The sequence below is a fragment of the Bufo gargarizans genome, chromosome 1, assembly GCF_014858855.1.
Source record: "Bufo gargarizans isolate SCDJY-AF-19 chromosome 1, ASM1485885v1, whole genome shotgun sequence".
Lineage (NCBI taxonomy): Eukaryota > Metazoa > Chordata > Amphibia > Anura > Bufonidae > Bufo > Bufo gargarizans.
Window position 1 is genome coordinate 714,473,046 of NC_058080.1, and position 19,209 is coordinate 714,492,254.

A 19,209-nucleotide genomic window follows, 5' to 3' on the forward strand; every position below is an offset into this window, starting at 1 on the left:
GTGGCCCCGTTGAAAATTAATGGGTCCGGATCCGTTGCGGAACGGATCCGGACCCATTTTGCGGACGTGTGAATGGCCCCTTAATCAATAGTACAAGCAATGGAACATATGTTGTTACCCCTGTACCCTCCCTCCAATCTTCTGAACTGATCATTCACCATAAATTGACATAAAAAATTCATGAGAGTGACCAGACAGCCTTTAAGCTCATAGAGAGACCAGGATACAGATTGCCCTATACAAGTCCAGGCATGCAAGAAGGAGCTGCTGGACAGAGACAGAGGCACAGACACACAGAGATGCTACTGCAGGCTATACTACGTTTTCTGCCTCACTCCAGTGCTAGATTCACATCTACACTGCTCAGTACTGTTGTATAATGTCCTCCATGCTGCTGCTGCTACTACTTCTGAAGGCGCACTGCAGAGACTGGGAGCAGGATAGGGAATAATTACCTAATCAATGTGTTAGGGGTAGTGAGGGCAACCATTGGGGCCTCCACTGATCACAACAATAAGTTGCCAAAGAGCCTGGAGTGAATGTATTACACTTGTGTGCTGTTGCTGCATTGAACTCTATGGGACATCGGAGAAGAAGCAGAGTTCAACCAGGGCAGCCCCAGAAGACTGAGGATTTAGCTTGGGAAGCGTTGGCCAGCTGCTGCAGGTTAAAACTAGCAATTCATGGGAGCCATTAAGTATTGATGAGGGTACTAAGGCCATTCAGTTTCTATGACAGCCAGGAGCCACGTGAAGGGCAGGGCTCAATAGGAAGACTGTAATCTATGGTATAAATGATCTAATGATCAAACATTCAGGTCCCCTAGGGGGTCTAAAAATAAACAAAAGAATGAAAGTTTTAGAAAAAAAATAAAAGTAAAAAATTCTAATCACCTCCTCTCCCTATTTCGAAATAAAAACAAAAACAAAAAAAAACTAACAAACAGTCCAAAATTACCTGAACTATTAAAATATAAAAGTATTTATCCCATATGGTGAACACTGTAACTGAACAACAAATCATTATGGCTGAATAACTGATTTTTGGTCACTTCCCTGCCAGAAAAAACTGAATAAAAAGTGATGAAAAACCTCATACATACCCCCCAAACTACAGCTCATCCTACAAAAAAAAAAAAAACTCCATAGATGGAAATATAAAAAAGGTATGGGTGTCAAAATATCAAATTGCAACATCACGAACATTTTTATTTCTCTAAGGCCTCATGCACACGGCCGTTGTTTTTGTCCGCATCCGAGCCGCCAAAACAGCTCGGATGCAGACCCATTCACTTCAATGGGGCCGCAAAAGATGCGGACAGCACTCCGTTGCTCCGTTCCGTGGCCCCGAAAAAAATATAACATGTCCTATTTTTGTCCGCGCTTTGCGGACAAGAGTAGGCAGTTATATTAAAGGCTGTCCGTGCCGTTCCGCAAATTGCTGAAAGAACACACGGACGCCATCCATGTTTTGCGGATCCGCGATTTGCAGACAGCAAAAAACTGTACGGTCGTGTGCATGTAGCCTTAAAGTATTAAAACATTTAAAAAAACATAGAAATTTGGTATCTGTGTTGTAAGGGTATTTTATATAATTAAGGGCTATGTACATTTTACTCATTTTCTCAGTATTTACTTAAAAATATTAAGCCGCTCTGTCACAAAGGGTTAAATGTTTTTCTAGCCATGTGCATCCTACTTTCGCTTTCTGCCAATCATCTAATAACTTTCATCTCTAAATTACTAAAAGATCATAAACATTTATTTAAGCCACAATCTAATCAGTAAGACAAAGATTGAGATATAACGAGTGTTTATAATGTCAGAAATCAAAGATAAGGAGCCCGTTAGCTCAATGTCTGACGTAAGAGAGAGAAAATACAGATCCTGCTAGTAAACTCAAAGCTGTGCAGGGAAAATAGCTCAACATTTTTAATGAAAACCAATTGAAAAAAATAAACAAACATAGTAACATAACATAGTTTATAAGGCTGAAAAAAAGACATCCGTCTATCCAGTTCAGCCTGTTATCCTGCAAGTTAATCTAGAGTAAGGATAAGAGGCTTAACTGGATGGACAGATGTCTTTTTTCAGCCTTATAAATTAGGTTACTATCTTTATTTTTTCAATTAGTCTTAATTAAAAATATTGACCCTTTTTCCCTGCACAGCTTTGAGTTTATCTACTAGCAGGATCTATACTTTCTCTCTCTTCGACGGGCTCCTTATCTTTGATTCTAAGCTCAAAATGAATACAAAGCAATAATTTATAAAATGGCCACCAATAGCCTTTAAGTACTGATTGGTTCTTTCCTCTTTAATTATTATATTACCTTCGTTCGCGTATACCAAGCCATTGTTCTGTTTCAGATGACCACCAAGCCACATTCCGGAGTGATTTACTCATGGGACATGCTTACTCAACGCTGGAAATCCTTAGGAGGAGAGGCTGATAGGTATAAACCTTTGTACACTAAAGCCTCATGCAGACGTCCGTGGAACACGGTCCGTGAGATACCGGACTAGCATTGCAGGAGCGCATGGCGTCATAGCAACCAATGACGCCGTGCGCTCTCCAATGCCAGTTCGGTATCTCACGGACCATGTTCCACGGACCTCTGCATGAGGCTTAAGACAAAGAACTTAGCTCCACTGAGATCATCCTCCAGGTAGGGTCTTGTAAGTCACTTTCTCTCTCTCTTGTATTACCATGGGGCTTCAGCCATGTGCTACGTGGGTAACATGACAACGGGAGCTCCCTCATTGTGCAGACCATTTTTTCTGTATGCGATTTGTCTCTTTTAATAAATATATATACACACACACACAGTACAGACTAAAAGTTTGGACAAACCTTCTCATTCAAAGAGTTTTCTTTATAAATTGTAGATTTCCACTGAAGACATCAAAACTAGGAAATAACACATGTGGAATTATATACATAACAAAAAAGTGTGAAACAACTGAAAATATGTCATATTCTAGGTTCTTCAAAGTAGCCACCTTTTGCTTTGATTACTGCTTTGCACACTCTTGGCATTCTCTTGATGAGCTTCAAGAGGTAGTCATCTGAAATGGTCTTCCAACAGTCTTGAAGGAGTTCCCAGAGATGCTTAGCACTTGTTGGCCCTTTTGCCTTCACTCTGCGGTCCAGCTCACCCCAAACCATCTCGATTGGGTTCCGGTCCAGTGACTGTGGAGGCCAGGTCATCTGGCGCAGCACCCCATCACTCTCCTTCATGGTCAAATAGCCCTTACACAGCCTGGAGGTGTGTTTGGGGTCATTGTCCTCTTGAAAAATAAATGATGGTCCAACCAAACGCAAACCGTATGGAATAGCATGCCGCTGCAAGATGCTGTGGTAGCCATGCTGGTTCAGTATGCCTTCAATTTTGAATAAATCCCCAACAGTGTCACCAGCAAAGCACCCCCACACCATCACACCTCTCCCTCCATGCTTCACGGTGGGAACCAGGCATGTAGAGTCCATCCGTTCACCTTTTCTGCGTCGCACAGAGACACGGTGGTTGGAACCAAAGATCTCAAATTTGGACTCATCAGACCAAAGCACAGATTTCCACTGGTCTAATGTCCATTCCTTGTGTTTTTTAGCCCAAACAAGTCTCTTCTGCTTGTTGCCTGTCCTTAGCAGTGGTTTCCTAGCAGATATTCTACCATGAAGGCCTGATTCACACAGTCTCCTCTTAACAGTTGTTCTAGAGATGTGTCTGCTGCTAGAACTCTGTGTGGCATTGACCTGGTCTCTAATCTGAGCTGCTGTTAACCTGCGATTTCTGAGGCTGGTGACTCGGATGAACTTATCCTCTGCAGCAGAGGTGACTCTTGGTCTTCCTTTCCTGGGGTGGTCCGCATGTGAGCCAGTTTCTTTGTAGCACTTGATGTTTTTTATGACTGCACTTGGGGACACTTTCAAAGTTTTCCCAATTTTTCGGACTGACTGACCTTCATTTCTTAAAGTAATGATGGCCACTCGTTTTTCTTTACTTAGCTGCTTTTTTCTTGCCATAATACAAATTCTAACAGTCTATTCAGTAGGACTATCAGCTGTGTATCCACCTGACTTCTCCACAACCCAACTGATGGTCCCAACCCCATTTATAAGGCAAGAAATCCCACTTATTAAACCTGACAGGGCACACCTGTGAAGTGAAAACCATTTCAGGTGACTACCTCTTGAAGCTCATCAAGAGAATGCCAAGAGTGTGCAAAGCAGTAATCAAAGCAAAAGGTGGCTACTTTGAAAAACCTAGAATATGACATATTTTCAGTTGTTTCACACTTTTTTGTTATGTATATAATTCCACATGTGTTAATTCATAGTTTTGATGCCTTCAGTGTGAATCTACAATTTTCATAGTCATGAAAATAAAGAAAACTCTTTGAATGAGAAGGTGTGTCCAAACTTTTGGTCTGTACTGTATATATATATATATATATATATATATATATATATATATATATATAATATCACATTTAGTAAATATTTATCACTTAGCCTTTTTCTTGAGTTTTAAGAGCTCATAGGCATGGACGTATTTTTCCATTGTGTCAGTTCCGTTTTTTTTGCGGCCCATGTGCAGAACCATTCACTTCAATGGGGCCACAAAAAAACGGAAACAACTCTGTGTGCATTCTGTCTCCGTATGTCCGTTCCGCAAAAAAATTTTTTTCACTGATCCTATTCTGGGGTTTGTATGACTTTCTGATAACTTCTTATTTATTTTTTGAGGGAGGTGAAGCGACCAAAAAACAGCAAATTGGTCATTTTGACCTTTTTTTCCCCGTTTTGCCGTATGAGATATATAATCTTATATTTTAATAAGACAGGCATTTTAGCATGTGGTCATGCCCATGATGTTCATTTTTAAAATTATTTATGTATTTTTAATTTTCACTTTGGGGAAAGGGGGGGGGGAATTTGAATTTATATATATTTTTTTTTAAAACGTTTTTTCTTTTTTACACTTCTTTAGGGAAGGGGTTAAGACACTTAACCCTTAAGATACCAGAGGTTTTGTCATTTTTGCATTTTCCTTATCTTCCTTGAGCCACAACTTTTTTATTTTTCCGTTTACATAGCTGTATGAGGGCTTATTTTTTTGCGGGACAAGATGTACGGCACTTTCTAATGCCACCATTTAATATGGCGTTCAATGAAGTGGGAAGTGGTGAAAAAAAATATCCAAATGGGGTGAAATTGGAAAAAAGAAATGCAATTCCTTCACTGTTTTACGGGTTTTATTTCCACTGCGTTTTGTTTGCAGCAAAAACAATCTGTGCTCTTTATTCTCTGGGTCACGATTACAACGATACCCCATATTTAATGTCTAAATCGTGTAAAAATAAATGTAAACTTTGAAAAAATATTTTTTTTTAAATTCCATCACCATATTCAGCCCCTGATAACTTTTTTTTTATAGTTATATCTACTGGGCTTGTTTTTTGCGGGACAATCTGTAGTTTTTATTAATACCACTTTGCAGTGTGTGCGACTTTTTGATCACATTTTATTACATGAAGCAATGAAAAAATGGCAAATTGGCTATTTTGACCCTTTTTTCCGTTACGCCATTCGCCGTAATATAAAAATATTTTTATATTTTAATAGTACGAGCATTTTTGGTCACGGCGATACCAATGATGTTTATATTTTTTCTTATTTATGTATTTATTTTTTTATTACAAAAGGAAAGGGGCAGCGATTTAACCCTTAGGCTACCAGCGCCGTACATGTACAGCGCTTGTGTGATGTGCAAACATGACGCCCGCTCGCACATGCAGCGGGCGTCATGGCCAGCAGATCTCTGCTGTTTCATATAGCAGTGACCGGGAATAATGCCGATCACGGTAATTCAATGCTTTAGATGCCATAATCAAGAGAGATCACGGCACCTAAATGCGTAAAAACCCGGAAGCGCGTGTCCAATCCGGGCATAGGTAGTTGCGCTGAATATTGGTAGCTTTACTAAGTAAGGGCTCTTTCACACTTGCGTTGTCCGGATCCGTCGTGTACTCCATTTGCCGGAATTACACGCCGGATCCGGAAAAACGCAAGTGAACTGAAAGCATTTGAAGACGGATCAGTCTTCAAAATGCGTTCAGTGTTACTATGGCAGCCAGGACGCTATTAAAGTCCTGGTTGCCATAGTAGTAGTGGGGAGCGGGGGGAGCAGTATACTTACCGTCTGTGCGGCTCCTGGGGCACTCCAGAATGACGTCAGAGCGCCCCATGCGCATGGATGACGTGTCCATGCGATCACATCATCCTTGCGCGTGGGGCGCCCTGACGTCACTCTGAAGCGCCCCGGGAGCCGGTAAGTATACTGCTCCCCCGCTCCCCACTACACTTTACCATGGCAAACAGGACTTTAGCGTCCTGGCAGCCATGGTAACCATTCAGAAAAAGCTAAACTTCGGATCCGGTAATGCGCCGAAACGACGTTTAGCTTAACCTCCCCAGGACCGCCTAACGCACGGATGCGTCCTGGAGGCGGTCGATTCATTCCTCCTGGACGCATCGGTGCGTCATCTCGCGAGAGGCGAGATTTCCTGTGAACGCGCACAAGGTAAGAGACTGGATCAACAGCCTGCCAGCGGCGATCGTTCGCTGGCAGGCTGTAGATGCGATTTTTTTAACCCCTAACAGGTATATTAGACACTGTTTTGATAACAGCGTCTAATATACCTGCTACCTGGTCCTCTGGTGGTCCCTTTTGCATGGATCGACCACCAGAGGACACAGGTAGCTCTGTAAAGTAGCACCAAACACCACTACACTACACCCCCCCTGTCACTTATTAACCCCTGATCACCCCATATAGACTCCCTGATCACCCCCCTGTCATTGATCACCCCCCTGTCATTGATCACCCCCCTGTAAGGCTCCATTCAGACGTCCGTATGTGTTATACGGATCCACGCATCCATGGATCGGATCCGCAAAACACATACGGACGTCTGAATGGAGCCTTACAGGGGGGTGATCAATGACAGGGTGGTGATCTCCCCATATAGACTCCCTGATCACCCCCCTGTAAGGCTCCATTCAGACATTTTTTTGGCACAAGTTAGCGGAATTTTTTATTTTTTTTTGTTACAAAGTCTTATATTCCACTAACTTGTGTCAAAAAATAAAATCTCACATGAACTCACCATACCCCTCACGGAATCCAAATGCGTAAAATATTTTAGACATTTATATTCCAGACTTCTTCTCACGCTTTAGGGCCCCTAAAATGCCAGGGCAGTATAAATACCCCACATGTGACCCCATTTCGGAAAGAAGACACCCCAAGGTATTCCGTGAGGGGCATATTGAGTCCATGAAAGATTTACATTTTTGTCCCAAGTTAGCGGAATGGGAGACTTTGTGAGAAAAGAATAAAATAAAAAATTTCCGCTAACTTGTGCCAAAAAAAAAAAATTCTATGTACTCACCATGCCCCTCATTGAATACCTTGGGGTGTCTTCTTTCCAAAATGGGGTCACATGTGGGGTATTTATACTGCCCTGGCTTTTTAGGGGCCCTAAAGCGTTAGAAGAAGTTTGAGAGCCAAATGTCTAAAAATGCCCTCCTAAAAGGAATTTGGGCCCCTTTGCGCATCTAGGCTGCAAAAAAGTGTCACACATCTGGTATCGCCGTACTCAGAAGAAGTTGGGGAATGTGTTTTGGGGTGTCATTTTACATATACCCAGCATGGGTATTTTGTTTGTTTTTTTGTTACAAAGTCTCATATTCCACTAACTTGTGTCAAAAAATAAGGGGCCCAAATGCGTGCAAAGTAGTTTGAAATTAAAATCTGTAAAAAATGGCTGGTGAAATACGAAAGGTGCTCTTTGGAATGTGGGCCCCTTTGCCCACCTAGGCTGCAAAAAAGTGTCACACGTGGTATCGCCGTACTCAGGAGAAATTGGGGAATATGTTTTGGGGTGTCTTTTTTACATATACCCATGCTGGGTGAGAGAAATATCTCGGCAAAAGACAACTTTTCCCATTTTTTTTATACAAAGTTGGCATTTGACCAAGATATTTATCTCACCCAGCATGGGTATATGTAAAATGACACCCCAAAACACATTCCCCAACTTCTCCCGAGTACGGCGATACCACATGTGTGACACTTTTTTGCAGCCTAGGTGGGCAAAGGGGCCCACATTCCAAAGAGCACGTTTCGGATTTCACCGGCCATTTTTTTACAGATTTTGATTTCAAACTACTTTGCACGCATTTGGGCCCCTAAAATGCCAGGGCAGTATAACTACCCCACAAGTGACCCCATTTTGGAAAGAAGACACCCCAAGGTATTTCATGATGGGCATAGTAAGTTCATGGAAGTTTTTATTTTTTGTCACAAGTTAGTGGAATATGAGACTTTGTAAGAAAAAAAAGAAAAAATCATTTTCCGCTAACTTGTGACAAAAAATTAAAAGTTCTATGAACTCACTATGCCCATCAGCGAATACCTTAGGGTGTCTACTTTCCGGAATGGGGTTATTTGTGGGGTTTTTCTACTGTCTGGGGATTGTAGAACCTCAGGAAACATGACAGGTGCTCAGAAAGTCAGAGCTGCTTCAAAAAGCGGAAATTCACATTTTTGTACCATAGTTTGTAAACGCTATAACTTTTACCCAAACCATTTTTTTTTTACCCAAACATTTTTTTTTATCAGACATGTAGAACAATAAATTTAGAGAAAAATTTATATATAAATGTCGTTTTTTTAGAAAAATTTTACAACTGAAACTGAAAAATGTCATTTTTTTGCAAAAATTTCGTTAAATTTCGATTAATAACAAAAAAAAGTAAAAATTTCAGCAGCAATGAAATACCACCAAATGAAAGCTCTATTAGTGAGAAGAAAAAGAAGTAAAATTCATTCGGGTTGTAAGTTGCAGAAGTGTGTAGTGCAGAAGTGTAAAAAGTGGTCTGGTCATTAAGGGTGTTTAAGCTAGGGGGGCTGAAGTGGTTAAAGGGGTTGTCCAGGTTCAGAGCTGAACCTGGACATCCCTCCATTTTCACCCCGGCAGCCCCCCTGACATGAGCATCGGAGCAGTTCATGCTCCGATGCTCTCCTTTGCCCTGCGCTAAATCGCGCAGGGCAAAGGCATTTTTCTGAGTTCCGGTGACGTACCGGGGCTCTCTATGGGGCTGACAGGAACCCCGGTGACGTCACCGGCACTGATGGGCGGGATTTGGCTCTGCCCTAGCCAGTAAAACGGCTAGGGCAGAGCTAAAGCCCGCCCCTCAGAGCCGGTGACGTCACCGAACACACTGCTGGGCGGAAGTTACCGCCCGGCAGTGTGTTATTGTAAACACAAGAGCCTGTGCCCTGCGCGATCTAGCGCAGGGCACGGGAGCGCATTGGAGCATGAGATGCTCCGATGCCAGGCTCAGGAGGGCTGCCGGGGTGAAAATAACGGTATGTCCGGGTTCAGCTCTGAACCCGGACAACCCCTTTAAGGCCGGATCCGGATCAATGCCTTTCAATGGGCATTAATTCCGGATCCGGCCTTGCGGCAAGTGTTCAGGATTTTTGGCCGGAGCAAAAAGCGCAGCACGCTGCGGTATTTTCTCCGGCCAAAAAACTTTCCGGTCCTGAACTGAAGACATCCTGATGCATCCTGAACGGATTTCTCTCCATTCAGAATACATGGGGATAATCCTGATCAGGATTCTTCCGGCATAGAGCCCCGACGACAGAACTCTATGCCGGAACAGAACAACGCAAGTGTGAAAGAGCCCTTAGCTAACAGTATTCAAACTGCAATTCTTATTTTGGCCACTAGATGGCAGACCTGGATAAGAAATGAGCCAAAGTGAGCAAAATAAGCTAATAATAAATTCCTGATAAACCAAAAAAAGCAAATTAAAAATGTAATAATCTCATATGAGGCACATAATGATCACAAAAAATAAAAAATTTGTAAAAGCTTAAATGACATCCCCTTTTGGTATAATTAAAAAATACCTAAAATAACAATATAAATATAAATATCATGGGTATCACCGTGACCGAAAATGCCCATACTATTAAAATAGAAAAAAAAAATCCAATACGGCGAATGGCGTAACGGGAAAAAAGGGTCAAAATGTCCGATTTGCCATTTATTCATTGCTTCTCTTGCCCAAAAAAAAGTTATAAAAATGTGATAAAAAAGAAACGCATACTTCAAAATGGTATCAATTAAAAGTACAGATTGTTCCGCCAAAAATGAGCTTATAAACAGCTCAGTAGACATAAGTATAAAATAAGTTACGGGGTCATAATATGGTGATGTAAAAAAATAAAAATGAATTTTTCTCAGTTTACATTTCTTTTTACACTAGACATAAAGAACCTATACATATGGGGTATCGTTGCAATCGTACTGACCCAGAAAATGAGGGGCATGGGTCAGTTTTGTCGTACAGAAAACGCTGTGAGAACAAAACCCGTAAAATGGTGGAATGATTGTGGTTTTTTTCCCAATTCCACCCCATTTGGAATTATTTTTACCGCATCCGACAGCATTTTATGCCATAATTATTGGCGACATTAGAAAGTACAACTTGTCCCGCAAAATATAAGCCCTCATACAGCTATGTTACCGGAAAAATAAAAAAAAGTTATGGCTCACGGAAAATAGTGAAGAGAAATGAAAACGCAAAAACGAAAAAACGTCCAGTATCCAAATGCATTTATTACCGACTATTGCTAATTTCTTATGTTGGCCTGCCATCTAGAATGAGAATTGCAGCTTTAAAGAGGACCTGTCACAGCTCCTGACATGTCTGTTGTAATCACTTTATGCATCCCCCATGTAATAACAATTCTGGAGCCTCTAGTCTTATGACTCTATGTTGTGCCATTCCTGTATTATTTCTACTAGAAGTTATGAATGGATTGCTAGCAGTCTGCAGTAAGGGCACAGAGGGGAGGTGACCAGTTGGGGGTGTGTCCCTGCACAGTCTCTCGCTATCCAATCAGAGCTGCCATTGTCAGTCTGTGCAGGTACACGCCCCCAGCTTGTTACCTCCCCTCCGTACCCTTACTGCAGACTGCTAGCAATTCATTCATAACTTCTAGTAGAAATAATAGAGGAACGGCACAACATAGAGCCATAGGAATAGAGGCTCCAGAATTGTTATTACATGGGGGATGTATGAAGTGATTACAACAGACATGTCAGGAGCGGTGACAGGTCCTCTTTAATGCCCTCAGCCTCTTCAGCGAGGCTGAGCGCATTGAAACCAATTACCGGCATCCTCGTTGGCCTCAGAGGATAGTGAGAGCTTCCGAGTTTTTGAACCTTTAGATCTCGGCTTCTAAAGGCTTTAATTACCGCGATCGGGATTAATGCTGGTCGTGGTAATTAGTTTCAAACAGCAGAGACCCGCCGGGTATGACACGTGCAAGCAGGCGCCATGTTTGCCTATCGCTACATGTACGGCGCTGGTAGCTAAAGGGTTAAAGGTTTTATCTAACAAAAAATATTTACATAATTAACAGATTGTGGGGGTGTGCCCAATGGGATCCCCCGAAAATGAAGGGTCCTCGAGTCCCCACTCTGAATAGAGAGATATTGCACAGGTGGCTCAATGCTCCATTCACTTCTATGGGACAGTCAACCCCGAAGAAGAGAAAGGAGCGGTGGCCTTAGGCCCCTTGCGGATTAGGTCCAGATGCGTTGCGAATGCGTTCAGTGAAAAATGAGTGATTTCGCAAGCAAGTCCATTCAGGTTTGTATCCGACCGCATTCAGTTTCTATCGCGCGGGTGCAATGCAATTTAGGCCTCATGCACACGACCATTGTTTTGGTCCGCATCTGAGCCGCAGTTTTTGCGTCTCGGATGCAGACCTATTCACTTCAACGGGGCCGCAAAAGATGCGGACAGCACAAAGAGTTGCTCCGTTCCGTGGTCCGCAAAAAAAAATATAACCTGTCCTATTCTTGTCCGTTTTGCGGCAGTTATAACAATGGCTGTCGGTGCCGTTCCGCAAGTGGTTCGTTCCGTGTTTTGCGGATCAGAAATTTGCGGACTGCAAAAAACAACGGTCGTGTGCATGAGGCCTTAATGCGTTTTCCACGCGCGTGATAGAAAAACTGAAGGTTCAAAAACATCTCTTAGCAACCATCCGTAAAAAAAACGCATCGCATCCGCACTTGCTTGCGGATGCGATTTTCACGCAGCCCCATTCAATGCTATGGGGGCAGCGTTGTGTGAAAAATCGCAGAATATAGAACATGCTGCGATTTTTACACAACACACAAGTAATGCGTGAAAACCAACGCTCATGTGCACAGCCCCATTGAAATGAATGGGTTCGGATTCCGTGCGCGGAATACTCGCTCGTGTGAAAGGGGCCTTAGGCTACTCTCACATCTGCGGCATGTATTCCGGCGGCCTGTTCCGTAAGAGTAATGGGATCCGGCAGAAATAGCGAGAATCGGCCGCCGCACTATGTACCCGGTTGATTCCCCGTATTCTCTGCAGGATCGCGGTGCCGCAGATGTGAGAGCAGCCAAACGTGACCATTCAGAGAGGCTGAGTTGCCCATAGCAACCAATCAGATTCCTCCTTTCATTTTCCAAAGGAGCTGTACAAAATGAAAGGAGGAATCTAATTGGTTGCTATGGGCAACTCAGCCAGTTTGCCTTGTTTTGATAAATCTCCCCCAAAGGGTCTGTCGAAAAACACATCCGACGCTTCCGTTATTTTAATTAAACTCATTTTTCTACATTTTCCCCTAACGATTTCGACGCCAAACGGACAACAAAAAAACTACTAGATGTAACTGGTGACGTCACACATGAGATCAGCCGTACGTAGTATAGATGATGACATCACAGCTCCATTTTGACAATTCCCATACTGTCAGGTGACACCGGGGTCATATTCTAGTGACTGACAGGTGTGAACACCCCCGCAGTGTCACCGCAGCCTCGGGGGTCACTCCACAGCATCACCCTCCATGTGTTTTCCACAGAAAGCTGCCTGACAACTCTTTGCCCATCCCCCACACACACAGGTTGTCAGCCAGGCCTGTCACGTCCACAAGAGCCGTGTGCCATGGAACTGTCATCCGCAGCAGCCTGTGCTCCGCTCCTGACGCGTCCCCCTCCGTCCCCCGCAGTTTTTTTTTTTAGTTTTTTTTCCTCTCACCCGCAGTTCCTCGGGATCCGCCATTTTCTCCCGGCACCATCCTGCGCCCGGCGGGGCGGGGATCACGTGATGGGGGAATCGAGATGTGGGGGAGGGGTGGGCGGAGCCGCGCACTGACAGAATCCCGCCCAAAAGTCCGAACACGTGACCGCCGGCGAGAGGAGGAGGGAGCTGGTCGGTAAGGAGAATTGAGGCGCTCCTGGTATCTATGACGTCACGGGAAAGGGCGGAGTCTCGTTATCTAAAGTGCGGGGCCTCACGACTACAGGAGACACTTCAGAGGAGACGGAGAGCAGTTTGGTGGAGAAAGGAGCGGGTTGGGGCAGGTTGTGGGGGATGGGAGGTAAAAGGAGGGATTTTTTTATTTTATTTTTTATACGTGGGACGGGTGTATTATTATTTTTTTATTGCTTTTTTTTTACTTACGACTGTATGGGGGGGGGGGGACTGAAGGCAAGGGAAGTGATAATTATTACATGGGACTGTATTGTAGGGGGGGTGAAGAGGGGTGATAATTATTAGGGCTCTTTCACATCTGCGTTCTTTTCTTCCGGCATAGAGTTCCGTCGTCGGGGCTCTATGCCGGAAGAATCCTGATCAGTTTTATCCTAATGCATTCTGAATGGAGAGAAATCCGTTCAGGATGCATCAGGATGTCTTCAGTTCAGGACCGGAACGTTTTTTGGCCGGAGAAAATACCGCAGCATGCTGCGCTTTTTGCTCCGGCCAAAAATCCTGAACACTTGCCGCAAGACCGGATCCGGAATTAATGCCCATTGAAAGGCATTGATCCGGATCCGGCCTTAAGCTAAACGTCGTTTCGGCGCATTACCGGATCCGACGTTTAGCTTTTTCTGAATGGTTACCATGGCTGCCGGGACGCTAAAGTGCAATTCCGGCAAGTGGAGTACACGCCGGATCCGGACAACGCAAGTGTGAAAGAGGCCTCACATGGGACTGTATGGGGGGCTGAAGGCAAAGGGAGTGATAATTATTACATGGGACTGTATTGTGGGGGGGGGGATGAAGGGGGGTGACAATTATTACATGGAACTGTATGGGGGGCTGAAGGCAAAGGGAGTGATATTATTACATGGGACTGTATGGGGGGTGATAATTATTACACAGGACTGAAGGCAAGGGGAGTGATAATTATTACATGAGACTGTATAGGGGGCTAAAGGCAAGGGGAGTGATAATTATTACATGGGGCTGTATGGGGGTGATAATTATTACACAGGACTGAAGGCAAGGGGAGTGATAATTATTACATGGGACTGTATAGGGGGCTAAAGGCAAGGGGAGTGATAATTATTACATGGGGCTGTATGGGGGGGGGGGCTGAAGGTGCAGCGTTCCACATATGTGTGTAAAAGGGACACTTTAAACATCTGCCTATTTAATGTATCTGCAATGTCGACCACTCCCTTCTGTTGCAAACTCTCTCATCTCTTGGCATCACTGACCCTCTCCTGGATCCCATCATACCTCACAGACCGGACGTTTTGCGCCTCCCACTCCCGCACCACCTCCTCGTGCCATTCCCTCTCTGTTGCTGTCCCACAAGGCTCTGTCCTAGGACCCCTGCTCTTCTCTATCTACACTTTTGGCCTGGGACAGCTCATAGAGTCCCATGGCTTTCAGTATCACTCCTATGCTGACAACACACAAATCTACCTCTCTGGTCCAGACATCACCACCTTACTATCCAGAATACCACTATGTCTATCTTTCATATCATCCTTCTTCTCCTCCTGCTTTTTAAAACTTAACATGGATAAAACAGAATTCATCATCTTTCCCCCATCTTGCTCAACCCCCCCAACAGACCTATCTATCACGATCAATGGCTGCACACTATCCCCGGTCAACCAACTCCGCTGCCTTGGAGTGACCTTAGATTCTGCCCTCTCCTTCCGACCGCACATCCAAGCCCTTTCCACCACCTGCCGCCTCCAACTCAAAAACATCTCCTGCATCCGTGCTTTCCTCAACTTTGAATCTGCAAAAATGCTTGTACATGCCCTCATCATCTCCCGCCTAGACTACTGCAACACTCTCCTCTGTGGCCTTCCATCTAGCAGTCTCGCACCCCTCCAATCTATCCTCAACTCTGCTGCCCGACTAATTCACCTCTCACCCTGTTACTCCTCTGCCTCTCCCCTCTGCCAATCCCTTCACTGGCTCCCCATTGCCCAGCGAATTACGAGTACTAACAAATACATACAAGGCCGTCCGCAACCTGTCCCCTCCCTACATCTCTGATCTACTTTCCCGATACATCCCCACACGCACTCTCCGATCCTCACAAGACCTCCTTCTCTCCTCTCCTCTTATCACCTCTTCCCGCAATCGCCTCCAAGATTTCTCCCGTACATCCCCCATACTCTGGAACTTGCTACCCCAAACATATCAGACTCTCACCTACAGTGAAATCCTTCAAAAGAAACCTGAAAACCCACCTCTTCAGACAAGCCTACAACCAGTGACCCTGCTGCCTCTATACCGCCATGACCAACTTAACCCGCACCTACTGTGTCCTTCTCCCATACCATGTAGATTGTAAGTCCTCACGGGCAGGGCCCTCTCTCCTTCTGTACCAGTTTGTAACTTGTCTTGTTTATGCTTAGTGCAATTGTCTGTATTATGTATGTGCACCTCTTCTCATATGTACAGCGCTATGGAATGAATAGCGCTTTAATAATAAATAATAATGTATGGTATTTCCTATTTATCAGGCTGGCAATGTCATTACACCCATTCTCCCCTAGGTGGTGCTGGCGCCACATAATTGATATAGCCAGGGGTTTTCTAATAAAGTTATTTAACAGGAAGTGAATTCAGTTAGATCAGAGTAGTGAGAGAGGAAAGCAACCTGCGGGGATCAGAAACTTCCGAAAGCGCTGCAAACTGCAGGTCTGAATTGACCTGTAGTTTGCAGCGATCGCCGATACGGGGGGGGGGGGGATAACAGGACCCCTCTCGGCATTGTCCCAGGGTGCCTGCTGATTGCAACCCAATCAGTTTTTTGTTTTTTTTTAAGAAAAGAAAAATTGCGTACGTTTATATACAGTACAGACCAAAAGTTTGGACACCTTCTCATTCAAAGAGTTTTCTTTATTTTCATGACTGAAAATTGTAGATTCACACTGAAGGCATCAAAACTATGAATTAACACATGTGGAATTATATACATAACAAAAAAGTGTGAAACAACTGAAAATATGTCATATTCTAGGTTCTTCAAAGTAGCCACCTTTTGCTTTGATTACTGCTTTGCACACTCTTGGCATTCTCTTGATGAGCTTCAAGAGGTAGTCATCTGAAATGGTTTTCACTTCACAGGTGTGCCCTGTCAGGTTTAATAAGTGGGATTTCTCGCCTTATAAATGGGGTTGGGACCATCAGATGCGTTGTGGAGAAGTCAGGTGGATACACAGCTGATAGTCCTACTGAATAGACTGTTAGCTGCTTTTTTCTTGCCATAATACAAATTCTAAGTAAAGAAAAACGAGTGGCCATCATTACTTAAGAAATGAAGGTCAGTCAGTCTGAAAAATTGGGAAAACTTGAAAGTGTCCCCAAGTGCAGTCACAAAAACCATCAAGCGCTACAAAGAAACTGGCTCACATGGGACCGCCCCAGGAAAGGAAGACCAAGAGTCACCTCTGCTGCGGAGGATAAGTTCATCCGAGTCACCAGCCTCAGAAATCGCAGGTTAACAGCAGCTCAGATTAGAGACCAGGTCAATGCCACACAGAGTTCTAGCAGCAGACACATCTCTAGAACAACTGTTAAGAGGAGACTGTGTGAATCAGCTCTTCATGGTAGAATATCTGCTAGGAAACCACTGCTAAGGACAGGCAACAAGCAGAAGAGACTTGTTTGGGCTAAAGAACACAAGGAATGGACATTAGACCAGTGGAAAATCTGTGCTTTGGTCTGATGAGTCCAAATTTGAGATCTTTGGTTCCAACCACCGTGTCTTTGTGCGATGCAGAAAAGGTGAACGGATGGACTCTACATGCCTGGTTCCCACCGTGAAGCATGGAGGAGGAGGTGTGATGGTGCTTTGCTGGTGACACTGTTGGGGATTTATTCAAAATTGAAGGCATACTGAACCAGCATGGCTACCACAGCATCTTGCAGCGGCATGCTATTCCATCCGGTTTGCGTTTAGTTGGACCATCATTTATTTTTCAACAGGAGAATGACCCCAAACACACCTCCAGGACCATGACCATGAAGGAGAGTGATGGGGTGCTGCGCCAGATGACCTGGCCTCCACAGTCACCGGACCTGAACCCAATCAAGATGGTTTGGGGTGAGCTGGACCGCAGAGTGAAGGCAAAAGGGCCAACAAGTGCTAAGCATCTCTGGGAACTCCTTCAAGACTGTTGAAAGACCATTTCAGGTGACTACCTCTTGAAGCTCATCAAGAGTGTGCAAAGCAGTAATCAAAGCAAAAGGTGGCTACTTTGAAGAACCTAGATGATGACATATTTTCAGTTGTTTCACACTTTTTTGTTATGTATATAATTCCACATGTGTTAATTCATAGTTTTGATGCCTTCAGTGTGAATCTACAATTTTCATAGTCATGAAAATAAAGAAACTCTTTGAATGAGAAGGTGCGTCCAAACTTTTGGTCTGTACTGTATACAGCCAGGTCCATAAATATGGGACATCAACACAATTCTAACATTTCATTTTTGGCTCTATACACCACCACAATGGATTTGAAATTAAACAAACAAGATGTGCTTTACCTCCAGACTGTCAGCTTTAATTTGAGGGTATTTACATCCAAATCAGGTAAACGGTGTAGGAATTACAACTATTTTTATTTTTTATGAAGAAAGTGAATAACCCATTCCTACCACAGTCAGGGTCACAGTAAATTTTACAGACAGCAGGGGGTGCTCTTACATCAAGAAGCACACTCCCCTCCCAGCCTTTTTACTTTATATTGCGGAGGATTGATGTCACACAGGAAAACCACCTTGCCTGGTCTCCAGTTACGTGACCGCAACGGTCTAATGATGATTGGCAAGGGCCCCGGATGTTGGACCCCCACCGATCAGATACTGATGACCTAATCCTAAATCTTGGAAAACCCTTTTAAGTTTTACATTTAACCTGTTTGGGACACATGACGTACCGGTACATCATGTGTATTTCCGATCACCGCCGTGCGAGCAGGCACCCTGGGACAACGCCGAAGGGGGTTCTGTAACCCCCCTGTATCGGCGATCGCTGCAAACCGCAGGTCAATTCAGACCTGCGGTTTGCAGCGCTGTCAGAAGTTTCTGATCCGCACAGGTCCGTGACCACGGGGATCAGAAACTTCAAAATTATTTTCATTTTTAACTCCCCCCCCCGCAGCCCTCATTATCTACCAGTGGGCTGGTACAGGCGGGCGGGCGCACAATCATCCCGCCAGACCCCTCTCATTTTCAGGATGGCCTAATGATTGCTGACACTCTGCTTGAATTATTGCTGACACTCTGCTTGAAACGGCTGACATCTGTGCTATGATGTCAGCCGTTTAACCTCTTCCATGCCGCAGTCCGTAGGGACCGGTGTATGGAAGAGGTTAACAGGGAGGGAGCTCCCTCCTCTCCCATCGGGGGCTGCTGTGCCGTTTCAGCCCCCGATTCTTGACGGGATAACAGAGGGAGGGGCCCCCCCTCCCTCCTCAACACCCTGTGCTCTGTTGTGGCAGCGAGTGATGGTTACCATGGCAACTGGACGCCTTCACAGGCTTCCGGCTGTCCATGGTGCTGATCAGACTCCTGCTAAAGGTAGAAGTCTGATCAGACTTTGTAAAGTGAAAATACAGTACAGTACACTATATAGTGTACTGTATTATACAGACATCAGACCCACTGGATCTTCAAGAACCAAGTGGGTCTAATTAAAAAAAAATGTAATAAAAAAGTAAAAATTAAAAAAAACACATTTATCACTGATTAAAAAAAAATGCACTACACATATTAGGTATCGCCGCGTCCCTTAATAACCTGCTCTATAAAAATATCACATG

General features: G+C 44.2%; 1 protein-coding gene across 3 annotated transcripts in view; it reads right to left on the minus strand.

Moving 5' to 3' along the window:
• PIAS2 (protein inhibitor of activated STAT 2) overlaps positions 1-13,272 on the minus strand; it is a 44,506-nt gene extending 31,234 nt beyond the window's left edge. For all 3 annotated transcript variants that reach the window (XM_044276300.1, XM_044276299.1, XM_044276298.1), the window contains exon 1: positions 13,164-13,272. In XM_044276300.1, coding sequence (XP_044132235.1) covers positions 13,164-13,187 — 24 coding nt within the window. In that variant the 5' untranslated portion in view covers positions 13,188-13,272. The remainder of the gene's footprint in view (positions 1-13,163) is intronic.
• Positions 13,273-19,209: the final 5,937 nt, after the last annotated feature.